This window comes from Chelonus insularis, unplaced genomic scaffold (genome assembly GCF_013357705.1).
Source record: "Chelonus insularis isolate UGA/USDA-ARS -01 unplaced genomic scaffold, ASM1335770v1 contig_144_pilon, whole genome shotgun sequence".
In the NCBI taxonomy this organism is placed as follows: Eukaryota; Metazoa; Arthropoda; class Insecta; order Hymenoptera; family Braconidae; genus Chelonus; species Chelonus insularis.
The window spans coordinates 82,617-101,768 of record NW_023276385.1 but is presented as its reverse complement, the minus strand read 5'-3'; the positions used below and the strand labels follow the sequence as shown (position 1 = coordinate 101,768).

Below are 19,152 nucleotides of genomic sequence, written 5' to 3'. Positions count from 1 at the left end.
AGTATTTTTATATATTTTCTAATTAAACGACAGCAGTAGCAGCGTTAATAAAATCATGAGCTCAAGTAATTGAAACGTTTTTATTAGTCAGAGAGTTCATTTGGAAACAAAAAAAAAAGACCATAAAGGTAACACAATTATCGAGTGAACAAATAAAATAAATGACAAAAAAACTTGACGAATTCTCTCTTTACGAGGTTGTCAGGCAGAAAACCGGAAGCGAAGTAGTGCGTGTGGATGTAGCTATGGCGTAATCCAGTGGAAGCACATAAATCGATCAATTAAAGGGACGAGAAAACAAGAGGGAAGGGCAAATCACGTGAATTCTAGAGGATGAAGGACGAGGGACGGATATTCTACATGGGCTCGGCTCCTTTAGGCCATGACGACGACGCACCCATGTTTGGGCGGACACATCACATTGCCTACTGTTTAAGAGGATCCCAGTTTCACATCGTGTATCGATTAACTATTGATACACCAAAATCGATTTATTTTAGATATTACCAATGGTAATTATGCATGACTTATAGGAATATGTGATTATATCCACGCTTCAATAATACCAGATATAATTGAGAAATGTCATAGATATTGAACATGAGTTGGCAATATTATTTCTGTTTTTCTTACTCAGCCAATTTCCAATAGTGAGATATTACTCAACCTACCATTTTTGTCTATGACATCTGATCGATTTAATGGATGAGTGAAATGTTCATTGGGATTGGTCAATGTCTGACCAGATATTGGAAAATTGTTGGCTTCCAATTTGATATTTAAGGTTGCACGATTCTTAACAGTAGTCTGATAGTTGACTTTGCAATTAACTGGATCTCCAATAGCTTCATTATTTTCTCGATATTCTTTTATTCCCTCGAAGGTATTACCATCACCGGGAGCGAAAAGTTGAAAATTATTCTGCTCTACTTTATGTGATTTATGATCTGAATTTTTTTCCAGCGATGACGAATGTAAATCATAAATATGTTGTATATTTTTTTTACCAGAAGAGTAATCATCATCATCATCGTCATCTAATTGAAAACGAACACTTTTCACTTCTTTTCTGTGGCTATGAGGTAGAAAATGTTCACGATTTAAACACGACTTGGTGATCCCTTTAACAATTGGCTCATGTTGAAAAATACTCATCATTGCTTCTTCAATTTTACGATTTTCTTGTATAACTCGATTAACACTATCGAGAAAATACTTGGCGTGCATCTCACGCTCCGTTACGTCAAACTTCTTCTTGTGGAATTTGCCGATATTCCAACTCGATTCGTCTGGTATGGCGATGGTGTTCATCCGTCGAAAGTCCAAGCTATTCAGTTTGTTGCAAGAATACCAGGAGTTGGTAAACGATTGTCGTGGACTCGTGAAAAACCTTAGTGCCTCGAGATGTTCATAATATTTGCACTCAAGACTGAAACAATCTTCAAAGATGCCTGCTTTATTATGCTCATCCACGGAATCTTCAAAGGTACATTTTATGCCACTCTTGAGACTCTTAGTTTTAAAAATTTTATCATCACATGAAGATGCTGCGTCTGAAATATTTAACGCTTTCCTCTTCAAAAGATTTCGCTTTTTGATTTTTTTCCAAGTCTCAAGTTTGCTACTTATTTTAGGCTTTCTACGTCGTCGCAGGGATGCTGCATTTAGTGCTGTCCTCAGCATCTTTGGAAGCTGAACAACCCGTCTCTCTGTACTATGGCATTCCATGGGGATAGATGTCCTCCGATGGGAATTCCCAGCCGCCATCCTAGCAGTTGGTCGCTTTGTGATCAAGAGAGGATCGCAAGGAGGATTCGACATGACGGAGGATCGTGTCTCTTCAATGCCAGTGAGACACTGTGAGCAACTTAGGAATTTCATTATTCAAAACTTTATCAAAACTGTCGTAAAATACTTTTACTATCTCTTAGTTAACGCGATAATTCAATTATTCAATCAATAAATTGTTCATAAATTTTATTCTTGAGATATATATCCAGTCAGTCTAACATCTGCAACACATTTCAAACTCAATCAAATTCACATAAAATCATTTCATAATGAAAGTAACATCTTCAATAGAATCAAATGTCTTTTTATATCAATCACGCAATGTATTTTATTGGCTATTAATCAAGTTCCACATCACTGAACACAAGATCCAATTGACCTCCAATACTGGATCTACCTCTCCCATCATATGTCATCATTTTTTGGACTGTTTGCTATTCCTACACTCTAGATTATTAACTCCAATTAATTCTAATTAGACACGTGACAACAAGACTTCTTGAGTACAATACTCAACTGCTTCGCAAAGACGACTGAAAGACCCCGAAAAGCATGAAGAGCAATGCTCTCTACTTCAAGACTACCCAGGACATTAAGTGGTAAAGGTGCGGCCCTCGTCAAACTCTTTAGTTCATGTATATGTCTTGGAAAAGAATTGAAATAGGCGTGTACCTGTATCTCAAACCTGCATCGGTATATCGCTTCACTGAGTTATATGATGTTTACCTTCTAGTCATATCATTCGCATATATTCTCTCCCTCTTGAATAATATACTTATTACTGCGGCTATCGACCCGTAACAATGATACAACATTAGCAACAAAATGTATTGTTTCGTGCTGTTTTGGTTGTTTTATCGATTTTTCGACGTCAGAATGACTGGGGTACATCTGATACATCAAGGAAATATTACAGTAATTACGTTTGGTTTCAAATCGTTGTATCTTAATGAAAAATTATTGGATTACAGTGAATCAAAAGATGTTCTCAAGCTTTTATTTCCTTCTATGTGTTAATATAATTGATTTAATATATTTCTCTTTTGTTAATAGACACTGTTTGACAGAAAAAAAAAGTATGAAAGTCTCTGGAATCTATTTTAAGTTTCGACAATGTCTGGAAAGATAAAAAAGAATAGTTTAAATCTTATGACTTTTTTCCATCTTTCAGAATAGTTTCTTTAGCAAAGTTATCAGTTGTGCAAGCAGCAAAATTCATTTTTGAGTTTAAACTCTCATAACTTCTGAACAAATGATCGTGCAGCAATTACTCTGGTATCATTAGAAGACTATAAGTATCCTCTTCAAAATTTTTCATTCATATTGTTAATGAAAAAATTTTTTAATACCACAATATTCACTTCGAGAAAATGCTGCGATTAATTTTGTATTAATTAAAGACAAATTTAAATGAAAATGAAGTTGAAATTAAATTTGCTATTTCTATAAAGTGCAGATATTATAATTTTAATTGATTTAATTAAAATTCCAAAATTGTTTTATGAAATTTGCAATAATATAAGCTATTTCAAATTTCAATGATACATTAATTAATTTATTTATTAGTATAAAAACTAAGTATGAATGAATATGATTCAAAATTTGCTATCAATATTCAGCATATAATTAACTTTAAATTCTCAAACGTATAATTTAATGAATATAATAGTATGATATTGATACATATTTGATTGAATTAATTAATCTCTCATCCTAAGAAAAAATGGAGGAATCAATGATTTAATAAAATAAATTCAATCTTCTTGACAAAACTTTATCGGCTCACCAGTAAATTATGTTAAAATGCCTTCCATTAAAAAATTTTGATAAATTATGAAATTAAGAGGAAAATATTAAAATATGGAATAAAAAAAAAATATGGAATACAGAAGCAAGGAAAAATGCAATGTTAATTACCAAGAGCCCCTCAATAACCATGGGTCCATTACCCCAGCATGTTTTGTCTGCATAAAATTTAATAGTAATCCTTGGAAAAATTAATTAGCCTGTGGCGACAGAAATCCCCTTTAACAAGGAACAATAATGTTTCGTGTTGAGATAGGCGAGAAAAAGGTTATTGGCTCACGTAAACTCCCCTTCGGAAAGTTGTGTAGGACTTCTCGAGCAATATGGTTTTTGGTACAAAGTAGATTTTGAAGAGGATGGTCAAGAGATCGCGGACATCTTTGGCAAGTAATTTCATAATCTTCCACGTGAGAGCTTCTTGACGCTAACGATGCAACCACCTCGTTAAACTAGACTTCTGACGAATTGAGGGTTGTTTCAGTAAAGAAGGAGATAATGGGATAGAGTAATTTTTCGTGGGCTCTCAAGTTGGATGAAAGTTGGTAAGTATGTATACAGATATACGAATGAATGTATGTACACACACATCGATTTACCCGACAATTTTTCAGGATGTCGCTCTGAATTTTCTACTAACCACTTACCAGTTCCGTTCCTCTTTGTTTCGGACGATATTATTCTCGTTGCCGTGGTTGTCGTTTTCGTTGTCTCTGGATAAAAAAAAAATACAATCAAGTAATAAATAAAACAATATATTGGATATTACTTACAAATTTTTTTTTTGTTTACATTTAAAATTGATAGCAATTCAAGTTTTTAGTTTGCATCTACTCACTTTGTAGCGTTTCGATAGAAGTATTTTCCTGAAGGCTGCTTTTGTATATTCGTCGTTTGGGAGATCCAACAGATTCTCTGTAAAAGGAACAAAGGGAAAAAAAAATTAATTCACTGCATAAAAGTTTTTCATATGCACAGAAAAATGATAATTTCGGAAGAGTATACGGTACATTAACGAGAAGCCATTTGTCACGGATTCCTAGAGACTAGACCCAATACATTCAGTAGCGAAACGTTCCGAGTCGGTACACACGTTTTTTTTTCTCTTTCTTTATACACATACAACTGTACACCGTTTTTACATATGCCATATATATATGTCTGTATATTTATATGAAACTGAACAATTGATCCAGGTTAGCGGAAAATATAAATACAAATGGCACTATGGCGCTCCTTCATCACATGATGTCCCCAAGTGACCCCGCATCCCCCACTGGCAGAACTTCCTGTCCCAATCAGCCACGAATGCTGAATCCTCTGAGTATTTGTTCCTCACACTATCAGGATTTTTACTGGCATATTTTATTTGAAAATTGGGTTATATCTATTTTCAAGCTTTTCTCAAACTTCTTCTGTTATTGAGTTTTCTCATCATTACATAAATAATCAATAATTAGTATTGACAAGAGAAATGAGTTTTAAATGGAGTACTTGGATCGTACAGATCAGAAGAATTTATATTTATAAATGTTTAAAAAATAATACTTAGTTATTATATTTCATGGTATTGTGTTGGTTATGTAAGGTTGATTTAATTTAAAATATAGCTTCTCATATTACGGAGATTAATTTACTTTTTTTTCTATCAACCGATTTTATGAATAGAATATAACTATCAGATAAAAAGAATCCTTAGGAATTCTTTCTCTTGTTGTATCGATTTCTCATCAATTAATGCAGTATATTTGCAGTAATTAAAAAATATTTTGATTGGAGAGTTTGACATCGGAAATTTTTTTGTATGATACTTGAATATGCATTTATTTCTATTTTTATGAAAAAAAGAATATCAGGATGATAAAAAATATCTTGAAATAATGTTATTTTAGTCTGAATTTTTGTAATTATCGCTTGATATTGATTTGATTAACTATTACTGAAATTAGCTGAATAAATAAAAAAACAATAATTTTTAAAAAGCAAGTTAACAAATTACTTCACAACTAAAGCTAATTATAATCATTTAGTACATGTTGCAATGTGTTTATTTGCAAACGGTCTAATTACTTTTCTTCTTTGAACATCTAACAGTTTTAATGTTTGACTAATCTATATAATTGCTTGTGTCTATTTTTTTGTTCAAAAATGACTTGAAATGTATTCAACAAATTATTAAATAGTATTTTAGCGATAAATGACACTAAAAGCTAATTAAACACGACAGGAAATCAGTATGTGTATAATATGTTTAACAACCCGAACTTCTATGATTAAAAAAGTTCCGTTTGAACTGGATATGAGTAAATGAGATATCTTTTTGAGTGAGATAAAATTATCGATCTCTTTAGAGTCCACTTAAGTAAATTTTATAATATTAGTTTAACAAAAAAATTAGTGTATTTACCTTTTAATGCATATTATTGCGACACATATGATACACTTAATTTCCTAGTTGTTCATTTATTCAGGTATTAAGGGAATGGGGGGTAAGACGAATCCATGAGCCAAGACGGCTTTTTGAATTTTAAAATGACTTATACATATAATAATGCAATTTGAACGATAAGCATATTTTCAAATCAATGTTAATTTTCGTATTATTAGCTTTGGAGGATTCGTTTTGCCTCACTGAGTTACCAAAAATCAAAAAAGCAATCTTGCACCATAGATCCGTCTTGCTTCGTCTTCCCCTACTAATACTACATATTTAAAAATGTATTTAAAAAAATCATATTTAAGTGATTCTTAATTTTTGTTCATCTTCAGTTTTCCACTTAATTTAATTTTATTACAATGTGTCATGAAATTTTATTTTGTAGGAATAATGATCCATTAGTAGATAATGATAGATGATTGGAAGAACTATCGTTTCTAAGGTCATCAAAAAGAAAATTGCACTCACTGAATATTGAATCATTTAAATCAATCTCTTTTCAGTTATTAACTCTGGATATATTCCAAAGCTTTTGATCATGATGGTAATTGATAAAAGATAAGTTAATTTTCACTTTTAAAAAGTTACTTTAATTCTATAATTCAACTTCCAAAATCAACAATTCAAAAAAATGAATCACAAAAATTTAATCACTTTGCATTGATAATGTCAATAACTCTATCTATAATTTTTCCGAATAAAAAAAAAAGATTTGAAAGTAAGTGAGTAATTAAAAGGAAACTAATCGAGATAAAGTTTCTTTCATCAAACCTGTAAGAGCATACTTTTACCAATCGACCAATGAGAATTTTTTCAGATCTTTGATTCAACCTAGATTATTTACCTATGTATAATTCAAGGAATTTTCCTACCACATAAAATTCCAATTAAAGTTCGGATAATAAATTATGAATATAATTCCGTAATGGTAAGCTTTCGTCAACTAGACTTTCTTCAAGCTTTTTCGTCAGCTTTTTTGTCCAAATAAAATATGATTATCATGTTGGTTACGTTAATAAGATCAGTTATGCTTTCTGTATGGTTTAATAATAGTAACAGAGTTCTATAACATCATATTCCTTACCAGCAAAATGAAATTTAAATTTTAGTCCAAAAATACTTTGATGTATAATTGATACATTAATGAATCACTAGAAAGAGAATAAGATCATGAAAACTTAAAAAACGTGTCAACTTATTTTTTTTTTTTAAATAATCACGATTATCATAAAACTCTTTCATGTATGAAATAAAAAATGCACGAATGACTTAATAAATCTCTCTACTAGTTTATTATTTCATGATTTTATCCAACTTTCATCTCGAATTATCAAATCACACAATAGAAGACTAAGTTTATGTTGGAAACTAATCTTGCTAATGTTGCTGTCAATATGGCTCAGTGCATAACACGATATTATCGGAATAATTAATTACCAAGTACATATATGAATTTTATTATTTATCATAGTTGGACACTTTTAGTTCATACTCCAATAAATACTAGCAAGCGACATAATCAATAGTCGGATGTATTTTTATCATTTATACTTGAATGACTTTAAAGTCAGAAGCAAACATATATAAACTTACTGATTGAGTCCTAGTTTAAGCTGATCCCCGGCGTTTCGTAAAAGTGTGTGAGCTTCTACATTAGTTAAATCTGAAGTATTTCGTCCGTTAATACTACTAATAAGGTCGCCTTCTCGAACTCCTTGTTGAGCAGCTTTTGAACCGGGATTTACCTGAAACAACAGAAGGCTTTTAATAAAAAGTTCAACTTTATGGATAATAAATATAATTAATAGAGGTATAGTTTTAAACAAAAATGTGAAAATAATGAAAACAGAAATGACGATAATTTTTATGAGTATTGGAGACTGAAGTACTAAGAAATATTTGATAAGATTTCAGAGTAAATTTAAGCCATAATAGGAGTCTTTATTATTATTAAAATCCTTTAAAACAGCTATAAAACTTTACGATTATTGTCAATATTTTCTAGTTGATTGCACAAACCGTGCCTTCATGTGAATAATAGTGACCAATAAATTCGTGTTTGGAGTTCTCACCATAATACTACGTCTTCGTTGACTTGGTGAACAGAATTTCAGCATGTTGATCTTCATACAATAAACCCTTTAATATGTAGTAATTATTCACACGCACTTGTTGTCAGAGTGACAGTTTGTTTAAGCATAATTTCAGGAAAAGGAAGTGCAAACAAAAGCCATAAACAATAAATAAATGACAGCAGGGTCATTAACTTGTAGGAAAAAATCTGAAATATTCAAAGACAAATGATACAAGTTAATTTAATGTTAAATATTTAGCTGATTAGATCGTAATGTTAATGCATTATTTAAGATGTTTTGTAGACGATCACAATTGATCGAGGAATAACACTGAAGAGCACTAGACTGGTCCACTCGATTAATTATATATCTCCGAAGACGACCCAGTTCAAAACGTGTCCAAGTGGGAATTATACAATGTTCAATGTCCTACAGAGACATTACCACTACTAAATTTGTCGTGTATTTGATTGAAATTGATATCGACAATGTCTTAGTCATCAATTGTTTATTAGATTTATAAGTCGTGACAAATATATTGAGCGTTAATGAAATGATCGGAATTATTTTACAGATAATTTCCAGAAATTAACCTTTCCAATCATTGCTCTAGGAAAACAATTTAATCAATGGTACAGAAATGAATTTTATTGATTTTATGTCAATAATTAAAGATTAAATGACCGATTAAAATATGGTAATTAAATTCAATAATGGGTGGGAATAATGATAAGAGGAATGATGGAATATAAAATGATTTTGTTACCTATAAAATGTGTATCTGGTAATTTCAGAATGAATGAATATTGCACAGGATTGAAAAAATAATATGCACAAGACGGGTCACCCTGGTATAATGAAGCTCAAGTCTTAACAATAGCAACACTGAGAGATGAGTTTAATGAAAAATTTCGTTTTTGTTTAGAATAAAAGAACAAACAAAGAAGCAAGAAAAAAAAAGATTTTCACAAATGAGATACAATGGATTGCGCACAGTGTGTTGCTGGAGGGAGAGAAACACAGCTGGACTCGGTCTCTCGGATCGTACGAGACTGCGGGGTGCATCTAGTACGGATGCATCGGGACACTGGCGCCAGTGGGGAATCAACGGCGGGGGTGGCGTCAGCACAACACGCAAGTCTTTCCTCGTCGACGCGTTCTTTCTTATTTTTCTTTTCTTTCAAAGACGAACGTCGCCAGTACTGAATCAAAAAAACACCGCGTAAACACGACTTGAACTTGCAGCAATTCTTTGCGGATACCATTTCCCCTTTTTGACTTCAACATGACGTCAAATTGAAAACAAATAGATTATGCATTTCCGCGTATTTATGTTGAAAATTTAAAGCTGGATGGTAAGCAGAAAGAGAGCAACGCAATAGTTATGAATCGAGGCTTCCTCGTTTTCAACATTATTCGAGGAATATTCAATTGACACCCGGATGTACACCAGCAATAAAAGGGAGAAAAAAAAACAAAGCCGATTTCTAGTAAATTTTCGGATGATTTTCGAATGAAAATCACGTCGCGCGGAAGTGAACAGGCGGCGTGACTCGTGGGACACGTATAGGCACGAGTTAGAATTGTAATAGCACCGGCGTTGAACGCAGTCTGTCGCGACCAAACAACCAACAGAAAGCGAGTATATTTTCCTGGCAAGCGAAACGAATTCGTTGGGTACAAGCGAGAGAGCTCACACCACCTGGTGATCGTTCAATAACGATAATTTTACTTCTGCTTCAAAACTTCTACGAAATGTGAAATAAAAATTTGCATTTTCCATTTTCCCTTTACCAATAAATTTTATTTTATTTTATTTTTTCTTCTTCAACGCTCCTTTAAGTCCATAAATGCTTTTTTCTCTCGAGTTGCTTGTCCTGTAAAGGAGATTTAAAATGAATGATTTAATACGGGAATATTTGCAGAGTGAATAAATTTGTAAGAACTCTTATAAGGGTTTTTAAAAATTATTTTCACACAAACTTGGTATAGTCAGCGAAATTAAATGAGATAATCATGACGAAGAGCTATTTTATATATCTGCCAAGGCAAAAGGATTCCACTATAATTAACAATCATATTTTATTTACAATTTTTTACACATATTGTAAAAATATTAATCATATTAATTTTTTTAATCCTTTCCTTAAAAAGATTGATAACATTATTACATACTATATTGTAAAACACATGTTTATGTGAAGTTATTTCATTTATGAAAAGATGATTCATTGCGAATTTCATTTATGAATGAATTTAATATTCATTCATTCACTTCAACAAATAACTGTTTCATTTAATTACTATTGATTATAAATATTTAATAATCTTATCGAGTGAATTACGATTATATCCGAGATACATCTTAATTCACTGGTCATTTTTTCCAATGGAGTTTCGCATAAATAAATTACTGATTATCTTGAATATTAAGATAACTTATTTTCGTCACTATTTAAAATATTTGTTATCTGAACATAAGATTAAATAGTTATTTATCACTATTCGATAAATTTATTGGCTATTAATAAATATGCATTTGAATTCATGCGATTTCAATCTCAGTAACTGTCTAAGAGATATGATATGACTAGAGGAAGTAGGTTAGCAGTGAAAGATTGAATGTAGATTTATTAACTTTGATGAATGTTTTCTTTTTCAATAATTTTTCTGTTACATTTTGATAACTAGCAAGAGACTATTAAAATTTTATCATAATTCAGTGTCAATAAATAAATAACTGTATAAATGTAAAAGCTTCCTTAATTATTCACAGGAGATTATCATACTTATGAAAATTTCATTATTCAAAACTGCTGAGACAATTTATATTGATAACAATTTCAATGCTTTAGATTAAAATATTTCTATCAAAGTTAAGTATGTGATTATTTTAAAATCATTCAATTATTTTCTAGAAATATTTAAGTAAATAATAATTTTAATAAGTATTATTGATTTATTATTGATCAATAATTAAATGAGTTCAGATTTTTATTCTTTATCAATTTATTCACTACATATACAGTGATTAAAACAAAGTATTGATTTAGGTCTAAAAGCTTCCTGTTTTTAAGCCTCTAAAAGCTAAAAAAGTGGTACTTAGTCTGCCAGAAAATTTTCTAAAAGAACTTCTCGCTCATGTTCTAAATGAACAATTGGATAAAATGAGTTAAATTTCAACTTGCATGTCAGTTGGAGATACAGATGTGATGTTTGAATATTAAATCTATCATTGGGCTTTATCAAGACAAAAATTGTTGTCGATGAGCTTTCAGAACTCACATACTTTCTAAAAATAAATCAATGAATATTTACTATTTGGAGTGATAATAATAGCACCAAGTTAAACAGTGATGGTTTTATAACCACAAACCAGAGAATATACACTGGTATGCAGTAATTTGCATTGAATCATTTTTAAAGAATAGAACATGCTTTACATGATATTATAATTCAATTATGTCTCACAACTAGAATAGTCTTCAACTAACATCAAGATGAGATGAAAGATTCTAGCAAGACACATTTTCCAAATTATTTCATATATATAGAGATAAAATTTTTAGATAAAAATTACTCTGAATCGCAGGTAATTGAGAGCAAGTGACAACTGTGGTAGAAATTATCCAACTTGAGGTAAAAACTACTGTTAAGTAGAACGAGATTTAATCAATTTAAAATTATTTTTTATTCTTTTTAAAAGTAATTTTCACACAGAAAATTCTTCAGTGTACTGAAGTTAATGAGAATCTTGTAATATTTTTTTAATTTTAAATGTGAATTTGAAAATAAATTCTTATTTTTTGAAAAGAAAAATAGCTATCAACCAATTTTAACTGTCTGCTCGTGAAAGGTGATTCAAGAGTTCAATATATATCTAGTTAATTAACAAATTCAACATAAATTTCGATTCTGTAATAATAATAAAGTAAACTCTCTAATGAAACACCAAGTCTATGAAGTCTCATTGAGTAGTGAATGAATGGTAAATATACTATCAATATCATTGTACGAGTGATTCATATCTTCAATTCCCATATATTTGATCCTGTATCAATACCTAACATGAAATACGAGTATCTGCAAACGAGGTATTAATTAATTCAACAGTTACACTATTAATACTGGTACTAACTTTGTTTTTACACCAAAGTGAAAAGAAACATTTACTTGACATACGTATTTAAGTAACTTTACGTGAAGTTAAATGGAGTGGAGTCGACATAAATAGAATTTGAATTAAAGTAATTTTTAGTAAAGGTTGGAAAGTTGTCACTATTTAAAGTAAAAATTACCAGAATTTTGTTCTTGTTGTGGTTCTAATTATTTCAAACGTGTCTTTATATCATGATTTTTAACATGTTTATGAATATCACTTAAAAGTCCAACATGATGTTGAACTACATTTTCAATTCTTTAAACAAGTTTCTGGCTTACAAATAGCCCTACTTAATTAAACTAGATTCGTAAACATTAGTGTGTATTCATTAATGCACAGTGGTTTTCACTAATTTCAATTAAGAGTATACTTCATCATATCATTCTCCATTAATTGCAGTGAAATTGAAGAAGATTTTTTCAATTACAAAGACTTCATATACCTGATATTTATTTAGTAAGTTTCATGTTTAAATAGTGGATTGAGGCTGCTTGTCATTCGTCACATTATGAGAGTGTTTCTCATGTTTCTTTATTAATCATAATTATGTCTAAAATTTCAAAAACACGACTCACATTTTTGCACTTAGTCACAGCATTTACTTTCTTTTCTTTTCAACAATGAAAAAATATTTTACAGCTTATTAACTTTAAAATATTATTTTTTAAGCTTTCTTAATGTTTTTCTCACCAAATTCTAGGAAAGCCTCTTATGCTATTATCAGTACTAATGATCATTAATAAAAATAATGATAACAATAATTCATGACTTTATATCGATGTTGTGACATCTATGGTATGACCTCATTAATCTACTCTACATTATCGTGACTTAATCATGCTCTTGTTAAAAAATTATAATGATAAAGTTTGTTGCCCAACGATATAATGATAGGTTATGAGAAAAAAAAAGAAAATTTTCAACTTTCTAATGATTTTTAGTATATTTCTGTAAAACAATTTTATTGTAAGATATCTAGAAGCTCCAAGAGAAGTGAATTTTTCTCTTCCAGAGCTCATAACTCTATTACAAATAATTATGAAATATTTTTTGAAATGCATTTTAGAGAGAGATTTACTTGTAAGATGCTTTTCAGGGGTTTTTTTTTTGAATTTTTTCTCAATTATATTGTGAAAGCCAGAAAATTTCATAAAAAAGGGGAGATTATTAATAATGAGAAAATAATGAGAAATGAAAAATTTTTAGTCAACGATTTTTGAAGAGTAGATATTAAGCTTAAAAATGTTAGTACAAATCCTACTTTTAGAAGAATAAATTTATCAAAATAATGCTTTATAATTAATGTGATGAATAAACGTTCATTTCAAATTTTGTGTGAATCATTTATCAAGCTAATACCATTCATAATTGCGGTAAATTAATAATGCATCCTTCCTATTGCAGTTATTAAGATTCAAAATATTGATCTTCGATAAGCATAATGATATAATTTAGTTTCATACAATGTCGAGCAAAAATAATCGATAAATTTCATATGATTCACTGATGTATTAACTCAAACAATGAATAGATAAATAGGTAGTTTTCATCTTTACTTCATAATCAATTCCATCGTATAAATCTTTAGACTTTCATAAACAATCAAATTTCCTATAAAAAGTAAAAAGAAAAATCTTTCTTGGATATTCACCATTTTTTTTTCTTATTATTTATTTAATGTTTATTTTTATGAGTAAAACGAATAAATGAGCATGCAAATGTAGGAATAAGAAATGTCAAATAGCCGATTTAACAGAGTAAGAAGAGGAATTTAAAGCAGCTGAGCATATGACAGGAGATCGTAAACACTTGGTGGGCTGTCTGTAGACTTGTCGTGGAAATATAACGACTAGATAACAGGGTAGTAAAAGACACACCCAGGGTGATTTGCCATAGGAAGATCCGCCTTCTGATGCTTGTGCGATGCATTATGCATCATACCTTAGGCATTCGTAAAGAGATTTTCTCGTGTCGACGCGAATGGGCCAAAATTTTTCTGGTCCAGATCATGAAATCTGTACGTTGAAGGGTATCATAGAAAATGGAGAACATGTGGAGTAATTTTTCAAGCCCGGGCGTCTTGTAAACTACACAGAAGCTCTTCTCATGTAACCGGAAGCTCGTATACTCTTCTTCCTTTGGCTGTGAACGCGGAACAGCTCTCGCTTCGACAAAGTGGAGTGCCACATTCGTCATTCAGCGTCTCAGGACGCAAGAAAAGTTTTGAATTTCTCGAAGCGTAAAACACGTCGAGGCTCACACCCAGGAATTCCCTCGTATCCAACACTCTCAAGAGCTACGTGACCGGAATCATCCTGAGTACCAGGATTACATAGAAGCGTAATACACACCTGGGAACTACTAACCGGAACGAGCCGCCCGTTCAATCTTTCTATTGACGCACGATAACATCTTCATTCACTTCACTCCTTTCTTTCCTTTTATTACTATGAATACGTAAATTGAGTATTTGTCAGGAAGCTGGAGCATGGCACCCTACGTAGACAAAAAGAATAATGGAGCTATTAAACTAGTTGAATGCTTCAAGAAAATAAACGAGAGATAAGTCGATCCATCATTGAGCATTAGTCAAACAGAGACGGTTTAATCACTTGTTATCTATGTTGTGACCGAGAATAATTTCTCTCTAAGGAGATCAATTAGATGCTTTGAATGCATTATTTACGGAAATTATAGGGATCATATAACACTTTTAGTCAAGTTATTTTCAACATTGCCAAGAACTGTGTAGTTCGAAGTTAGAAAAAAAATAAATCGACGTGACTGAGAGGCCTCTGAAATTAATAAAAAATAAGAAATTTTTTTCAAGTCTGATGTGTTTTTTATTTTCTTACAATCAGAACAAAGAAAAACTTGATGAATATTTTTAAATTTACGGTATTTTTAGTTAGATTATTTTTACAAATATTTTGGTGTTGTATTTTTTTTTAATAATGATCGATGTTAAGAGTTATAAAATTTTATATATTATTCAAAGTCTGTGTGCTTATTATAGATAAGAAGTCTACATTTATGTTATTTTTAAAGAGATTTATTTATATTTCATAGCGAGGTGAATGACACTGTCTTCTTAACTAGAGTAAAAAAATTGTACAAATTTGTTTCTAAATGTGAATATAACAACAGTGATGAAAAAAAAATATTTACTTCTGAGATACTTTATTAGGTCATTTTAATTGATTTTAGAATAATAATATCAGTTATAATTGCACTTAGAGTAATTTCTTGTCTCAGAAAACGGAAACATCAACTCTGCAATAGAACGTGACTTCAAATAAATGCATAACATATGATAGTAACCACAAGTAAATTAATTTCTCTTACTGTACATATCAACACAACTCTCAAGATAGAAGATATTGTGATTAAATCATTGCTAAGTGGAAGTACTATTATTATTGTGGGTTTTATTATCAAATATTTAAATAGGAAATTTATTAAATAATTGAATTGATTCTTTGCAAGAAAGCATAATGACCTAATTATTCTTTAAACATTAAAGTGGAATGATTTTGTAAGATTAAAACTTTAATTAGAATTGAAACAGATAATTTACAGGTCATTTCACTAATAATTAAATAAATTAATCAAATATTGAATAATTGTGGAATTTATATAAATATTAATAGTATTTTATTTGTTCCAATGTATTTTTAATTTGTAATATTTAATAAAATTTATTGAAATTATAATTAAGATAAATTGAACTTAAGTTCATGAAATATATAAAAATTGAATTAAATTATTAATAATCATAAAAATGCAATAGCATTGTTTATAAAATTGTTTAGATGATGAAGATTGATTTTTGTTTTGAAGCTAACTATAAGTGGATATTTTCACATGGTCTTTTATCAAATCTATATTTTATTTAATTTTTTTTATTGAAACATTTTAGTGGCAATTATTATCGTTTTTAATTAATTTGTAGCATTTCATAAATTTATCTGTTTAATAGAAAGTTCATAAATAAATTAATAAAACAAATTTCTGTCTCTATAAAAGTAATCAAATTATATTCAAGTATAAATTTATAAAATATCGTTAATTACTTCAAAATGGTGATAATTGTCATCAAAACATTCCAGTACGAAAAAACTAAATAAAAGCTAATTATTCAGTCTTTTTAAATACACACATTTGTATTTGCATATTATATCATAAAAATTATGAATGAACGAATTATGTCATTTTAAAAATTTTTTTTTCACAAATAAAACACAATAGAAGCAAGAATCGGTGACGGATAAATAATTAGATAAAAATTTATTATATTCTGTCTTCGAGCAAATATAAAATACCCTCATAGCCCATTCTTTGCCTCCTATGAATACGTAAATTAAGTATTTGTCAAGATGTACGTGATGGTATTATTTGCTTACGGCAAAACGAGACTCAAAAGAAGCAAAAATAACTGCACAAAAAGCAGAAATAATGGAGGGAATAAAAAAAAAAGGACAATTTTTTTGCTCAATACAATCATAGAAAATGATCGAAAGGCTCATTTTTAATTCAGCAAAGATTTCTAACACCTGGGAACAGTGAGCGAGAATTTGTGAGAGAGGAAACACCACTACAGTAGACTAGGAAAAGAGTAAAGGACGAGAGAAGAAGAGAGAAAGAGAAGGTCGGTGTAGAATGGTGCTTGCACGATTGTCGTCGAGACGGGCGGCCATGGTAAAGGATGAGGAACGGAAGAGACCGTCGGTGTTGGTGGCGGTTGCTGATGAGACTTGGAACTAGGGTGGAGAATGCCAGCTCGTGCCACGCGAAATGCATTATGCATTCGGGCTCAGTTCCTTTTACTCAGGACCTCTGGCACACACCACTTCGGCCCTTTAATTAGAGAACGAAAAGAGAGAAGCTGCAATTACCCATGCCTTGTGTACAATCCAACCAACAGAACTGCAAAGACAATTTGTATGAATTATCTTCGCAAACTAATTCATATCTCAAGTTAATTAATTGCTTCGTGCTATTGAGTACAACACCGCGCGTGATTACTTATAATCACTTCATTTTTTATTTCTTTTTTTTCCCTACATCTCTGAAGTCTAACAGGAAATTTTTACTTTATGATCAACATAAATTCTCACGTGAAATAATATTACATTTTCAACGTCCTACTGTGGATGTATTTTATACTTGAAAAAACTTTTACTTTTGGTTATATCAATAAAAATAGTTTAAAACGAATAAAAATTTGCCAAGTCTATTTTTTATCATAAAAATTTTGTGTCTTACTTTTTTATCTCACACGAGTTAAATAGTATATAATTTTTTTTGTTTCTCAGAAGAACAAAACTCGATTAAAGGTTAATTTATAACTTAATTAATGATACTTTTGAAATAGTTGCCTCGGGCTAAACTCAAATGAGTATGTCTAAAATAACTTGTGGATAGATTCATTTTCCTTTGGCCGGAAATTAAAGATTTTCAATGGGTGAAAAATAGTTCAATTGCGAAATGCCGATTTCATTCCAGCAAATGGCTAGTGATACTTATAGGGTACAGGATAGAGGAAACCGAGTGAGTGGAAGAGAGACCAAGAGAACAACTCGCAAAGTGGTCAACCAGTGGCAGACCCGTAAGTCCTAATCCGTTAATGGTCTTTAGCCACGCTTCGAATCAGCAAAATCACCAGTAACCGTGAGAATTAACCGTTTCGAACATTATTTCGATAAACTTTTACGCTAATAAAGTGCACACTAATGAATCACCATTGACAATTTTTATTTGGTCAACTTGATCAACAGTTTATTAATGACATCAACTAACTTTATTTAATTATACAGTAAACAGTGGATATTATTCTGTTCCAAATATGTTTAATTATTAGTACGGTTCACTACGAACTGTTTTAAATCGAATGCCAGCTTAAAGACTTGACATCACAGTTAAATTACCAGTTGCCAGAAATTCAATGCTTTTACGCCCACCAATTTATTACCAGACGAAAAAAAAACACGCTGATAGGTAGTATCATAAACAGAAGCCATTTAGGATAATTGTAGAGGCTATGGGTTATTATTCAACATGATATCATTGCTTGCATGGAATAATTGATAGAATTCGAGCAAAAACTTTATTCGTTTTCAGAGATAGAGAATAAATTAATGAGATAATTTTATAATTCAAAAATAATTTTTTATCCGTTGAAAAGAATTAAATATTCATTTGAAATAATGAAAAAGTTTTCAACTTTTACATTAATATTCATTAATTATTATTGAAAAATTAATTTTAATTAAACACCATATATATATATGTTACTTAAAACTATACTTTTTTCAATAAGTTTGAATTTTTCAATATGATTATAATGTTTTAAAAATTCAATTTATTCAATCGATTTTATATTTTGAGAGATTTGATGTAGTGAAGTATATTTGGGATGACATTTTGCTCAGTCAATTTCAGTTTTATTGGAAGTTTGAAAAAAATCTGATTCAAATGAAATAAAATAAATAATATATGGAAAAGCGTAATGTATTTTTATCATTTTTCTCCTGCTTTTTACAGGTACATGTTTTAAGTTAGGTTCATTACTTTTTAAATTTTTTTTACCAATTATTTACAAAATTGATGAAACCATAATCAAAAAATAATGAAAACTAAAGTTTTATTCATTCAATTTCGTACGGAAATGAATAACAAGACCATAACTGAGTCATAATTGGACTAGCATTGATTATTAAATGGTGTTATCATCCAACCATAACCCAATTGTAGACCAGTCATGGACCCACTTGTGCACTGCTTCGGATTGTACATATTATCCAACGATCTACGTACTGTGAATCACTTCCATTGCACCCTATTGAAACGTTTTCTTTAAAAATTATTCTTATCTTTCATTATTC

At 30.2% G+C, this 19,152-nt stretch overlaps 1 protein-coding gene across 1 annotated transcript in view; it reads right to left on the bottom strand.

Annotated features, from left to right (window-relative positions):
• Positions 1-19,152, bottom strand: part of LOC118075047 (uncharacterized) — a 114,134-nt gene that overhangs the window by 40,971 nt on the left and 54,011 nt on the right. Inside the window, exons 3-5 of the mRNA XM_035096646.1 lie at positions 7,625-7,776; positions 4,433-4,509; positions 4,242-4,307 (exon numbers count right to left, since the gene is read on the bottom strand). Of these exons, the coding sequence (XP_034952537.1) occupies positions 4,242-4,307; positions 4,433-4,509; positions 7,625-7,776 (295 nt within the window). The remainder of the gene's footprint in view (positions 1-4,241; positions 4,308-4,432; positions 4,510-7,624; positions 7,777-19,152) is intronic.